At 39.5% G+C, this 13,222-nt stretch overlaps 1 protein-coding gene across 4 annotated transcripts in view; it reads right to left on the bottom strand.

The window, feature by feature from the left end:
• The window catches only part of LOC125172450 (BEN domain-containing protein 5), a 1,495,630-nt gene that overhangs the window by 509,664 nt on the left and 972,744 nt on the right, over positions 1–13,222 (bottom strand). For all 4 annotated transcript variants that reach the window (XM_047870552.1, XM_047870553.1, XM_047870551.1 and 1 more), the window contains one exon: positions 5,580–5,796. In XM_047870552.1, coding sequence (XP_047726508.1) covers positions 5,580–5,796 — 217 coding nt within the window. The remainder of the gene's footprint in view (positions 1–5,579; positions 5,797–13,222) is intronic.

Genomic DNA, 13,222 nt, shown 5'->3' with positions numbered 1-13,222 from the left:
AAATTTTAGAATAAAACATAGGAGAAAATCTTTGTGGTCTTCAGTTGGGCAAAGAGTTCTTTTTAAAAAAAATTTTTTTTAACGTTTTTATTTATTTTTGGGACAGAGAGAGACAGAGCATGAATGGGGGAGGGGCAGAGAGAGGGGGAGACACAGAAACGGAAACAGGCTCCAGGCTCTGAGCCATCAACCCAGAGCCTGACGCGGGGCTCGAACTCACGGACCTCGAGATCGTGACCTGGCTGAAGTCGGACGCTTAACCGACTGCGCCACCCAGGCACCCGGGGGCAAAGAGTTCTTAGATAAGAATCCAAAGCATGATCCATAAGAGAAAAAAAATTGATAAATTAGGCCTCAAAATTAATTCTGTTCTTCAAAAGATATGGTTAAGAGAATGAAAAGATAAGGCATAGATTAGAAAGAAATATTTGCAAAGCATGTATCGGACAAAAGACTTGCATTCAGAATAGATAAAGAAATCTCAAAACTCATTATAAGAATACAAATAACTCAAAATTTTTAAGTGGGAAAAATATTGAAACTGACACTTTATTAAAGAAAATACACAAATGGCAAATACGCTCATGATAAGATAATCAACATAATTAGCTGTTAGGGCAATATAATTTAAAACCACAATGAGATATGCTAAATACCAACTAAAATAACTATAATTAAAAATATAGATAATTCCAAGTGTTAGCAAGAACATGGAGAAACTATAACCCTGTCTCCTACATTGCTGGTAGGAAGGTAAAAAGGCGTTACTAACTTGGAACACAGTTTGACAGATTTTCTTCTTTTAATTTGAACATGAACTTACTATATGACCCAATGATTCCATTCTTAGAAATCTACCTGAAACAAAGTGGGTCACATGTCCACTCAAAAGTATGCACATGAATGTTCATAACATCATTATTCATAATAGCCCCAATATAGAAGCTTTCCAAATGTCCATAAACTAGACAATAAACAAAACATGTTATATATCATTTTAATAGAATACTATTCAGCACTAAAAATGAATGAACTGCTGATACATGGTACAACATGGCTAAACCTGAAAAATATAATGCTAAAGGAAAGATGCTGGAAGCAAAAGACTACATAATGCATAATTCCATTTATATGAAATGTTCAGAAATGGCAAATTTATAGTGTCAGAGAAGGTCAGTAGTTGCTAGGATTGGGAGTGGAAGTGAGGAATAACAAAGGAACTTTTTGGGATGATGGAAATATTCTAAGACTAGATTGCGGTGATAGTGTAAAACTCTATAAATTTACTAAAAATCATAGAACCGGTCCTTTACAATGGGTGTATTTTATGGTATATAAATTATACCTCAATAAAGGTCTTAAGATAACAAGAAAAAATAAGATCTTTCCCATGGTACTTTTATCTTAAATGTCAGATTGTGGCATTGATGCATGTTCAAAGGTGAGGTTAGAAGACACCACTAGAGAATAACAAAATAAGACACCATTTCAGATGGCATAATTAGTAGCAATGGTAGCTATGGACATGGTGATTAATCATTCCAGCACTAGAAATATAAAATCTTGCTTCCTGCTTACTCTCCCTAAGATCTGGATGTTGACATGTTTAGCCTTCCAACTTGTAATTATCCTCCCTCCAAATTGGAATAAGGATTAACTAATTATAGTGGTGTCTTCAGACATGAGCCATACCAAACACCCTGGTAATGAAGAACTGTCCTGTCTGTAAAAGTATGCCAGAAAGCCTTAAAGTCTTTGGTATCTGCTTTGAGGTCCAACCCATAGAGTTTCTCCAAACTAGTTTAGCCAGCACAGGTACACCCTGCACTTTCACTAACTTTACTTTCTTTAAGATGCTGCTTTGGATAAGGTAATTTCTTTCCTAAAAATCCACTGTATCTCTCAGTTGGTCCAATGCAGAAAGCAGCAGTAGTCCATCAAAATGGCAGGATGTGGTGTTAGAAGTCATGGGTTTAAACCTTGGCCCTGACATGAACTAGCCATATGGCTTTAGCTAAGTAACTTAACCTTTTTAGCCTTATATTATTTACCCCCCAAGCTGGGATAATTCTGCCTACTCCATAAAACTACTATGAAAAATAAGCAAGATGGTATACACAAAGTAACTGACCCAGTATCTGTGTTAAATCTGAATGACAGTATGACAATTAACTCTTTCTAGAGTTTGGCCCCAATATTCCTATTTATCCTAATCTTATAGTAAGAAGATTCTTTATTCCAATCAAACCAGACTTCTAACCAACTGCCACCATGCAATGACCCTGGCTAAATCTTACTCTCTGGGCTGCCTCCTCCCCAACTCTGTATTTACTAATCCTACCCATCTTTCAAGAGTCAGCTTAAAGCTCATCTTCTCCATGATGTTTAATCTGACCATTAACTCTCTAGACAACTAGTGAGATCCTTAATTATATATTTTTAAGATTTTATTTCTGTTTGAACATATCCCATTTCCTCAGGTATAGGAGACATTTCTGAAGGATACCAAGGTTTGTTTTATATCCCCCAGTGCCCCTTGCAAGGTCTGAAGTAGGACAAGGTTCTCAACTTATTTTTTTTTCCTGAGGAGTTCCTTAAAGAATAACTTGAAAACACTATTCCAGTCCATCTTTTTCATTTTATAGATGAAAAACTTGTCCCCAGAAAGAGGAAGTAACATTCAAGTTTCACATGAATAATTTGGTATTAGAGTTGAAAACAGAATTCAGGCTTCCTATGGCAGATACTTTGGGCTGCCCTTCAATATCAGTTCTCCTACACATCTATAGGACTACCAATTTTTAGCTGGAAACATGGTCACCCAGAATAAAGACTTCATGTCTCATCCTTACTTTAGGTAAGTGTGGATATGAGTTGTATGAAATGGAATAGAAGAGAAAGTGCTACATAACTTCATTTTCTCCTTTCTGCCCCTACTTTCTTCATCCTGCTGTCTGAAACGCAGATGTGATGGTAAGAATTCCATTCTCGATCCACACTGGATCATGGGATTGAGGGGAATGCCCCAGGGATGGCAGGACAAAAAGCTGAAAAAAACTGACTCCCTAAGGCTTCCAAGGAACAGACTACAATATCAGCTCTGGATTGCCTATAGGCTTCTATATGGAAGAGAAATAAACTTCTGTTTTGTTTAAAGTGCTGTTATTTTAGATACAGATTTGTATATTAGTTGTTAGCAGCATAACTGATCCTGTTACCCCTCCTATCAACTTTCTAATGCTCTTAGTTCTTCACATTGCCTCTAGACATATATATTAACTCATTCTTTCATTCATTAAATAATTTACTTAATAGCCATTCAGGATGCACTTACATTCTGCCTGGCATAAATCTAAGAGGGGGCTGGAGTGGACACAGGAATGAAATGTACAAATCCCGCCCTTAAAAGTAAAAGTCACAAGTATTGAATGAACTTCTCACTGTCTTAACTCATATCACAATTCATAGATTGGCAAACACTCATCTCAGAATTTCTCTGACAGTCTCATATCAATTTCATTGTTCCCAGTAATAAAATGCTGATCAAACTATATGTGCTTAATATCTTGTATTTGCCTCTCTACATCCACTCTTTGCCCTTCTCTATCATTTTCTTTGACCACTGTGGCTTACTTGTATGTACTACATCAATGGGCTCTCTTGTCCTCTGACTTCTGGTTGGGTTGGTTAATAGGGACCCCTAGCAGTAAATCAGACGGAAGTAAGAGAATGAGTTCTACATATTTAGTTTTCTCAGCTCCCTCCCTGTGGGGTCATCTTAGGCTAACTTTTTCCTTAACTGAAGGCCACTCACTGTTTCACTCAAGATGGCCCACAACATGACTCTACTATTGGGTTCTGATAACCATTCCTTCCCTTCATAGCCTTTGAGTTCTAGCCCCAGGGAAATGCCCCAGGGAAACGCCGAGGTTTCACTACACACTGCCCACACCTTGTAAATAGCCCATTTATTAAACCCTGCTCAAATTATCCTAATGTGAGGCTGCCATCTGTTTCCTAGTAGCATGTTGACTGATATACCATGTGCCCAATTCTAAGTTCAAAATATACAGGCATTAGATACACATGGCACCCACCAGAAGCACTGTTAGGGAGAGGGTTAGAGTAAAGGGAAGATATTTAGCAAAATCTTAGTGCATAGAGAATCTCAGACTATAAGAACATCATCATGACCACTAGCTTTTGAGATCAGATTTGACTCTCAGGTACCTGAGCCATATGCAAGCCCTCTTTATTTCTCTTTTTTCTGGGGGGGGGGGGGGGTATCCTGGACTAGACTCTATGTCTTTTAAACAGTCTAGTCTTGAAAACTTTCAGTTAGAAGTGGGGTTCCCTTCTAGGTGGAACTCACAGTCACTGGGCAGAATCCATATTTCCACCACCATGTATCAGAACCTCCAGTGTAGTACTTTCTGCTAATTCCACCAGTATCCTCTCGTAGGAGCTTTAAAGTACTCAGTATGCCTATTTTAGAGGCATAATCCACAATTCTTAAAGAATGAAACATAAAAGCAAATTATCACCTGTTTATTCATTACAAGTAACTGAAGTATCACTGACCACAGAGAACAATGGTAGGCAGAACAATGCACCCCCCTCCCAAAATGTCCAAGTCCTAATCCCAGAAACCTGTGAATATGTCACTTTACAAGACAAAAGGGGCTTTTACAGAGGTGATTAAATATCTTTAGATGGAGACATCATCCTGCATTATCTGGGTGAGACCAACATAATCACAAGGATCCTTAAAAGTAAAAGAAGGAGGCAGGAGATTCACTGTCTGAGTGATTCAGCATTAGACTCAACCAGCCATTGTTGGCTTTGAAGATGGAAGGGAACTACAAGCTAAGAAATGCAAACAGCCTCTAGAAGCTGGAAAGGGCAGGGAAATAAATTCTCTCCTAGAACCCCCAAAAGGAATGCAGACCTGCTGATACCTCAATTTTAGCCAGAAAGACCAGTTTTGGACCTCTATTGAACGGTAGGATAATAAATTTGTGTTGTTTTAACCCACCAAGTTCGTGGTAATTTGCTATGCCAGCAATAGGAAACTAATACAGAATGTAAGACCAAAATCTCCAGACCCAGGGAACTAAACCCAGGGTAAGGAAAGGCTGGGAACTGAGGGATGACAGAGACAAAACACAGTGGGCAGCACAACAAACCGCACACCAGTTGCTAACCTGCACTGCAGGCAAGTTGCATTCATTAAAAGACAAATGTATGTTTTATCTCAGAGACTCCCACTCATAAAATGCTTTTATGCCTTTTGTAACACCTAGTAGAAGCTTCCCTCTTTTTTATCAGAGTTTTTGGGAGTCACTAAAATTTTTGTATTTTGTTAGCATTATCAGCTTCATTCAGAAGGACAAGCATTTGCCTCATATCTTATTCTGTGACTTCCTGTTAGCCACAGAGGCAAAGAATGGCACAATAAAAATAACTATTCATAAAAGCTCCAGAGCATATGCAAAGCATCAATATCTATTATTTGCATTCTATAAAAACCCATTGCTAAGCACTTCTCCCAAGGCTGCCTGTTTCAGACTAGGCCTTACCACGCTCTGACCCAGCTGCTCCCGAAAGAAGTAATCCATGTTTCTCTTTTGCAGGCTGTCAAGGTAATGCTGAAAGCGTGTGTATGTATATGGGTAGCAGTAAGCAAATTGGTAAATATCTTCTTCTCGGTCAAAACAAAATGCAAAGGACATCACATAATTCTTCCTATGGTCCGGACACCGGTAGTAGTAAACATTTTTAGGTGGCAGCCTTTGCCTGAAAGATACAAAGAAAAAAAAATTGGGCATATCAGATAATCATTCAAGCTTCAAAGGTAATAAACAGGAATAAATGCCCAAGAGAAAAAGACTGTAACATCAAGAAGTCTAGGTGGTGTCTGGGAACAACAACCATACCACCTATGGTCAAAAGGAGTCCAGGATTTGGCAGCACTTTATTCAAATTCCAGCTCTACCCTTTATCAAATGTTTGGACAATGCAAAGGTAAACAAAGATGAACAAGTTTTAATCATTGTTTACTATTATTTGGAGCGCTCATTACATGCCCAGGCAATGAGCTAGATTCTTTTTTTTTTAATGTTTATTTATTTATTTTGAGAGAGAAAGAATGCATGTGTGTAGGGCAGAGGGAGAGGGAGAGACAGAATCCCAAGCAAGTTCCATACTCTCAGCACAGAGTCCCATGTGGGGCTTGATCTCACAAATCATGAGATCATGACCTGAGTCAAAACCAAGAGTTGGGTGCTTAACTAAACTGAGTAACCCAGGCACCCCAGGGAAACTCAGATTCTTGATGTATAATGGTAAATAAGAGAGGCAACATGTTTATCCTCATGCAGTCTATATTCTGGTGGGGAAGCAGTCAATACAATATTAAAAATAAATACATTAAACAGTTACAGACTCTTAAAGCACCATGAGGGCAACTAAAGAGTATGATGTAAGGGGCATGTAGGTGGCTCAGTTAGCTGAGCATCCAACTCTTGATTTCACTTCAGGTCATGATCCCAGGGTCATGGGATTGAGCCCCACATTGGGATCTGTGTTGAGCGTGGAGCCTGCTTGGGATTCTCTCTCTCTCTCACCCTCTCTCTCTGCCCCTCTTCTACCTCCTGGCTTGCTCGTGTTCTCTCTCTCTAAAAAAAAAAAAAAAAAGAAAAGTGTGATGTTATACTAAAAATAAATAGCAGAGGTCTACTTTTCCTAGGGAAGCCAGGTTTTTGTATTGTAAGGCTAATTCAGACCTTTTTTTAAAATAAGCTAATGTGCACTGTAAATATTGAAGGGGGAGGAAAGAATATTCAACATTTCTTTAAATTATTACTATTGTTTTTCTACAGAGCATTACATGACACTAATTTTCCACAGAAGCACTTTGGGAAGTACTGCTTCAAATATACTGTGTAAGCAGTTTTGCTAAGTCATCATGCTCATTCTCCAATAAGGAACTCTGAAACATATACATGAGAAAAGGCAAAATGTTCCAGTCATAATTCCCATAACTTTTTTACATTCATCCACATCATAGGCTCACTGTACCCTATCATGCTGTGTGACATCCAAACTATTCACAGTTTTCCTGCAGTGAATGACCCTTATTACTGTCTCTTAAAAACCCCATTAATCCTACAAAACCCATCCCAAACTATACATTTTCCATGATCATCCATTGACAATTCTGGGCCAGTCCAGGTCCCACATTGCACAGCAACTCTTGCTTCTTTATTGATGGCATCATAAGTCTTATCCACTCAAATCAGTTTGGAAGCTCCTAAAAACACAAGTATATTTCTGGGGGCTACTGGCACATTGGGTGAAGGATGCCACGCTCATCTGTAGGGGCTTGGCATTCAACTGAAAAGCCACAGAGCCCAGGAGCATGTGAAGGAAAGTGTGAGGAGGGTGTAGGTGATGAGGTTGAGGAAAATAACAATGGTGGTGGCTCCAGGTAGGGCAGCCTGAAGAAAATTGTTAAAAGCACCCAGAGCATTATAACATGCCAGTAGTTTGTTGCAGAATCTTGCTTCTACCTTGGTGTCCTTCTGAAGCTGCCTAAGTAGCTAGGGTGGAAATTAAGGCTGTGGGCTTCCTGTGGAAGAGCAGAGGTTACAAGACACTAATTCTGTACATACAGCAAGCTTCTATTGTTTGCCTGTAGCCCTGGGTCCCATGAACATCAGACATTACGTGAAATGCAGAGAGGGGAAGAAGATGCAAATTAAGGAAGAAAAAAAGGAAAAGAAAGATTGAGAAAGGAATGAGGGAAGAGAGAAAGGAAGGAATGAACAGAATATGCATAGTATGGGTTGTTTATGGGGCTTATTCAGTACCTGATTTATTGTACTTTATTTTTTTAATGTTTATTTATATGAGAGAGAGAGAGAGAGAGAGAGAGAGAGAGAGAGAGAGAGAAGAGACCATAAGTGTGAATGCGCAAGCAGGGAAGGGGTAGAAAATGAGGGAGAGAATCTGACAGTGCAGAACCTGATGTGGGGCTTGATCTCACGAACTGTGAGATCATGACCTGAACTGAAATCAAGAGTCAGATACTTAAACCAACTGAGCCACCCAGTCACCCCAAGTACCTGATTTAATTCGCATAAAATCATTTGGTCAAGGTGGGTAGTATTCCACTTTGCCAATGTGGTCATGGAGGTTCATAAAAGTTAAGGAGGTCACTCATTACATCAAGTGAGCAAATGATAGAGCTGGGACTCCAATTTGTTTCTGTCTGATTCCAAGTCTAGTACCTAGAACACTCCTCCATAGTCCTTGATAAATTACGAACTTCTGCTATTCCAGATATGAGTGTGTGCAAAAGCCAGGAGGCAAGAGAGAAAAAAGCAAATGTTGGAACTGAAAGGAATTCATCGTGGCTGAAGTACAAAGAGCGAGAAGGGAATTCATGAGTAATGTGTCTGAAGAGGAAGGCAGAAGCCAGACTAGAAAGGGACTATATGAACCATGTTAAAGAATTTAAAAATGATCCTGAAGTCACAGGGTACCTTTCAAGTGAGTGAAAGAAGTAAAGTACCATGACTGCCAGTCTAAGGGATCGATGATAGTGGTCAGAAGGACAGAAGGAGAGTAGCTGCACAGGTGTAGAAAACAAGACAGATTTGACTATTTTAGAAAAAAGTGGCTTAAGTGATGGGACATAAGGTCTAACTAATATAGGTTAGAACCTGGTAGCACTGAGGAAGGCTGGATGGTAGAGAGAAAAGCATAACCAATAAAGGAACAGGGATTTTCATATAAACATCAGTGGTAGTATCCAAGGCTGTCTAGGGATGTGTTTGGGCCCACAACAGAATCCATTTACCTCCTACTCCCAAAGCCACCACAGATAAATATACAGGTAACAATAGTCTTCTTGTAATGTAAATACAACTTTTAAGACAAGTGCTGCCCTCTCCCCCAGGCACTCTTCCTTTCCAGCCAGATTGCTACCCTAAACCTTCCTATATTGAAATTTTGGGGCTACCAGTGATGAGGCAGAAAAATAATGGCCTGGAAGGTGCATGGGGAGTCAAGAGGAAAGTCGTCCTCTCCTGATACTTCTGTCCATGGAGTATAAGTGAATCAACAGTTCCTGAGAGGGAAATGGGGGGAATAATGACCTCCAAGATATCAGGTCTTACTTCATTGTTTTATGTAGCAACTATTTGTTAAGTATCATGTACCAAGCATTGTTTGTTTAAGAGAAGATGTAAAGGAAGCAGTGGACTAAAAGAAGACTGAGAATCCAAGTAAGATTAGTTACCATGAAGCTGAGTTTCAGGGGAAAAAGTGGAAAGTGGAAAGTTCTTGATAGAGAAGGGAACAGTGAAAACCAAGATAAGATCAGTGCAGAGGTGAGGGTATAGAAAGAACAGATGATAGTCTAAATTTGTGATGTGATTGAAACATGCAGAAATGTGAGGCTGATGAACTAACCTAGTTTCAGGGTTCCCAGTTTGCATTCAGGAAGAATGCCAGTTGAAAGTGGCCTTGAGGTCTCTGGTTAGTGACCTGTGACCCTAGCTTCAGGCCCTGGCTCACAGATCTGAGAACAAGGTGAGCATGTCTTCATATGTTAGTGATTCCTACAGTGACAGGCCCCTCAGGTTATGATGCTGATGTTCTCAACTCTTCATTTACTAGTATATCCGATCAGGGTCCATGCTTTAAATTCAATCACCCCAGTTTTCTCCTATTCTAGCCAAGTTTAGCAACTTGACTCTGAGAGCCTGCCATCTCCACCAAATCTGATTGTGTGCTATCAAGAGAATTCGTCTAATGCTTGCAGCTGTCCCAGCTCCTCTCCTGAGTGGGTCAGATGCCTAACCTGATTTGCAGACAGAGTGAAGGTAATGGGCCCTGGGGTAATCATTCAAGGAAGTCAAGATGCTGCTCAGGGCTTAGATTTTCTAGAATCTACTAAGAATACAAATAAAAATCCATTTGAGAAGGGCTCAGTAGGCCAAATTCATGAGGACTTTCAAGTAACACAAAGAGTAGAGGAAAATAAGACTGGGACTATGTAGGAGGAAACATGTGTCTCTCATTTGTAATGCATTTCTGGTTTTTCTCTTATTTTGCTTATTATGTTTTTACTATGTCGCAGGCATCATGTTGAATGTTGTATATGCATTATCATTTAAACCTCACAATAATCCCATGAGCCAGGGGCTATTAACATCCCCTTTACATAGACAAGAAAATTGAAGCTCAGAGAGGTAAAAAATTCCCTGAAGTGACAGGGTTAGTAATACTCAGGGCTTATATTAGATGCAGACTAATGTGACTTTGAAGTCTGTGCTCATAACTCCTATGGTACCTTGCTACCCTCCTTTCTCCCTTTGCCATCCAGTCATAGCCCTATTTCTGCTTCCAGAAAAATCTGCTCTCCCAGTACTCTCCTGTTAAAGACTCTTCAAACAACTCCCTATCTTCATATTCTGGTTTGGCCTACAAGGCTCCGTGAGATCTCCCTGTGATCCAGTATCACCAGCCATTTCTTCCTCCTTGAATCCTATGTTTTATTCATACTGAGCTACTTACAACTCCTTAACACAATTTTATGCTATTCCTCCCATACCTTTATGGGATCTCTTTTTATTTGATCTTTCTTTCACTTGGAGTGACTCCCCTGTGAATCACTTTTCCCATCTTACCTACTTGGTGAACTGCCACTCATAGATGTGCATAAGGTAGACGGTCAATAAAGGCTAAAGTATTTTTTTTAAATGAACTAATTAATTAATGGACAAAAGAATGTATAAATAAATGTCTACCCTTTAACATACTTCCTCTCTGAATCCTTCTCTGACCATTCAGTCTTCATTAATTTATCTCGACTTTGACACGTAATAGTAAAATAAGTTTTATAACTTGGTATGTCTGTTAATAATGAACACCAAAAGTAAATGGAGATTTCTTCAAAGAAAGGTAGGCTTCTTGAAGACAGGAAGAGTGTCACCTTTTCCCTCTCTTTCTCACTTTTCACTTTGTCACTTTCCTCTCTATTGTCTCTTCACAGAGAAGGTAACAATACTTGCTCATTTTAAAAAGCTGTGATAAAAGGAAAAGAAGACTCATCTCTGAAGATAAATGGTAGACATCATAGGGAGGTAGATTGTAGCTCGGTATAGAGACTCTTTAATATTCAGCTGAAGGGCAAGTAGAAAGGCCCATGTTATAGGGGAGTGCAAGCATGGGAAGCTTTATGGGATCCCATCAAGTAAGTTCCTATACTTGATGTTAGGTTAGACAAGGCTGCCTTCTGATTCTGTTTAATACAGATAGTGTGAGATATCACTGAAAACAATACAACAATAATGACAATAGCTATTATAATTTCTAATATGTATATATTATTGACCATGTGGTAGGCCATTGTAAATACATTATAATATATTAAGTTCTTTAATCCTCACAACCATCCTCTGAAGTTATTCCTGTCATCCCAATGATATGATGAAAATGAATATGGGGTCAAGAATGCTTGTTTTTTTTTTTTAAGTTTATTTATTTATTTTGAGAGAGACACAGCAGGGGAGGGGCAGAGAGAGAGAGAGGGAGAGGGAGAGGGACAGAGAGAGAGAGAGAGAGAGAGGGAGAGAGAGAGAATCCCAAGCAGTCTCTGCCCTGCTAGCGTGGAACCCGATGCAGGGCTTCAACTTAAGAACCACAACACATGACCTGAGCTGAAATCAAGAGTTGGATGCTTAACCAACTGAACCACCCAAGTGCCTCAAGAATTCTTATTCATAAGAGGAAACTTGTCCACGACTCCCCAGAAGACTTCATAAAGGAAAGAGTCCAACATCTGATCCTGCCAGAGATGCAGAGAGATTCAAGACCTGGAGTGTGTGCTCTCAGGACTCAGAAACTAAAGGCTGATCGAGCTGTTGGAATAAACCATCATCGTGGGTCCATCCTGATGACTAAAGAGGACATCCAAATGTGTGAGGGCACCCTGTAACTCACATCCTCAGATCCAGTCATGCATGAACATGTGAGTGAGCAAAGCATACACATTCACACACATGTTCAGTAAATACTGAACACATTCCAATCATACTATATATACCTCTCTACTATAGCCTCTATCTAATTATATCAATTTGAATATATACCTTTCTCCATCATTACGCTGAGCCTCTCCCAAGGGCGGGGACAATGTATTGTTTACCTCTGGTTCTGCAGGACCTATACAGAGCTTTGCATATAGAGGTTCTCAAAAATGCTTATGAATTGGGTAAATGAATATATTTGTGAGTGAACTTTAAGGGTTTAAAAATTAGAATAAATAATTTCAGCCATACCAATCTATGTATAGTGTGCTCTCTCCATGTGAAACTGTGAGTCATGCCCTGAATACATTATGTTCTCAAAAACCTTCATGCCTTTTAAAATGCTGTTCCTTCTCTCTGCAATTGCCTTTCCCCTATTTTTCTACGTAGTACATCCTTATGTAGAGAAGTGAGACCCAGCTTAAATGACATTTCCTCTTTGAAAGCTGTGTCAGCAACTCCATGAATTAATTGCTCTAAATGCTAATTGCAGACACTTGTATATTTCTAATTCATCTCAAAATCCATAGCACTTAGCATAGTGCTTGGCCCTGAAGAGGAGCTCAGAGCATGTTTGTTGAATTAATGAGTGAGTGAATTTATGACTTAATGAATGACTAAAATGGTTCCTTTCCATTTACCATACTCTCTGCCTTCTCTCCCAACTATCAGTCAAATTCCAGTACATCATTTTGGAGGTTACTAGAACACAGAAGAAGATAAGAAGCCCAGGACCTAATGGAATACACAGGGCTCTCTAAAACAACAGCATTCCTTGCCCTCCTCAATAACCCTGAAAGACAGGAGCCCTAATTTTCTCTTTAATCTAACAGAAGATATGGACATGGACAGATGAGTTCCAATCCCACATTCTTCCTAGACAGTAAACACAATTTTTTTTCTTCATATAAATTCTAAAGGAGATAGGGCGCCTGGGTAGCTCAATTGGTTGAGTGTCTGACTTCCGGCTCAGGTCATGATTTCACAGTTCATGGGTTCAAGCACCATGTCGGGCTCTGTGCTGACAGCTCAGAGCTTGGAGCTGCTTCAGATTCTGTGTCTTCCTCTCTCTCTGCCCCTCCCCTGATCACACTCTGTCTCTATCTCTCTCCAAAATAAATAAA

The sequence above is a fragment of the Prionailurus viverrinus genome, chromosome C1 (assembly GCF_022837055.1).
Source record: "Prionailurus viverrinus isolate Anna chromosome C1, UM_Priviv_1.0, whole genome shotgun sequence".
Lineage (NCBI taxonomy): Eukaryota > Metazoa > Chordata > Mammalia > Carnivora > Felidae > Prionailurus > Prionailurus viverrinus.
Note: the sequence above shows the minus strand (reverse complement) of the source record. Positions and strands in the feature narration are given on the sequence as shown.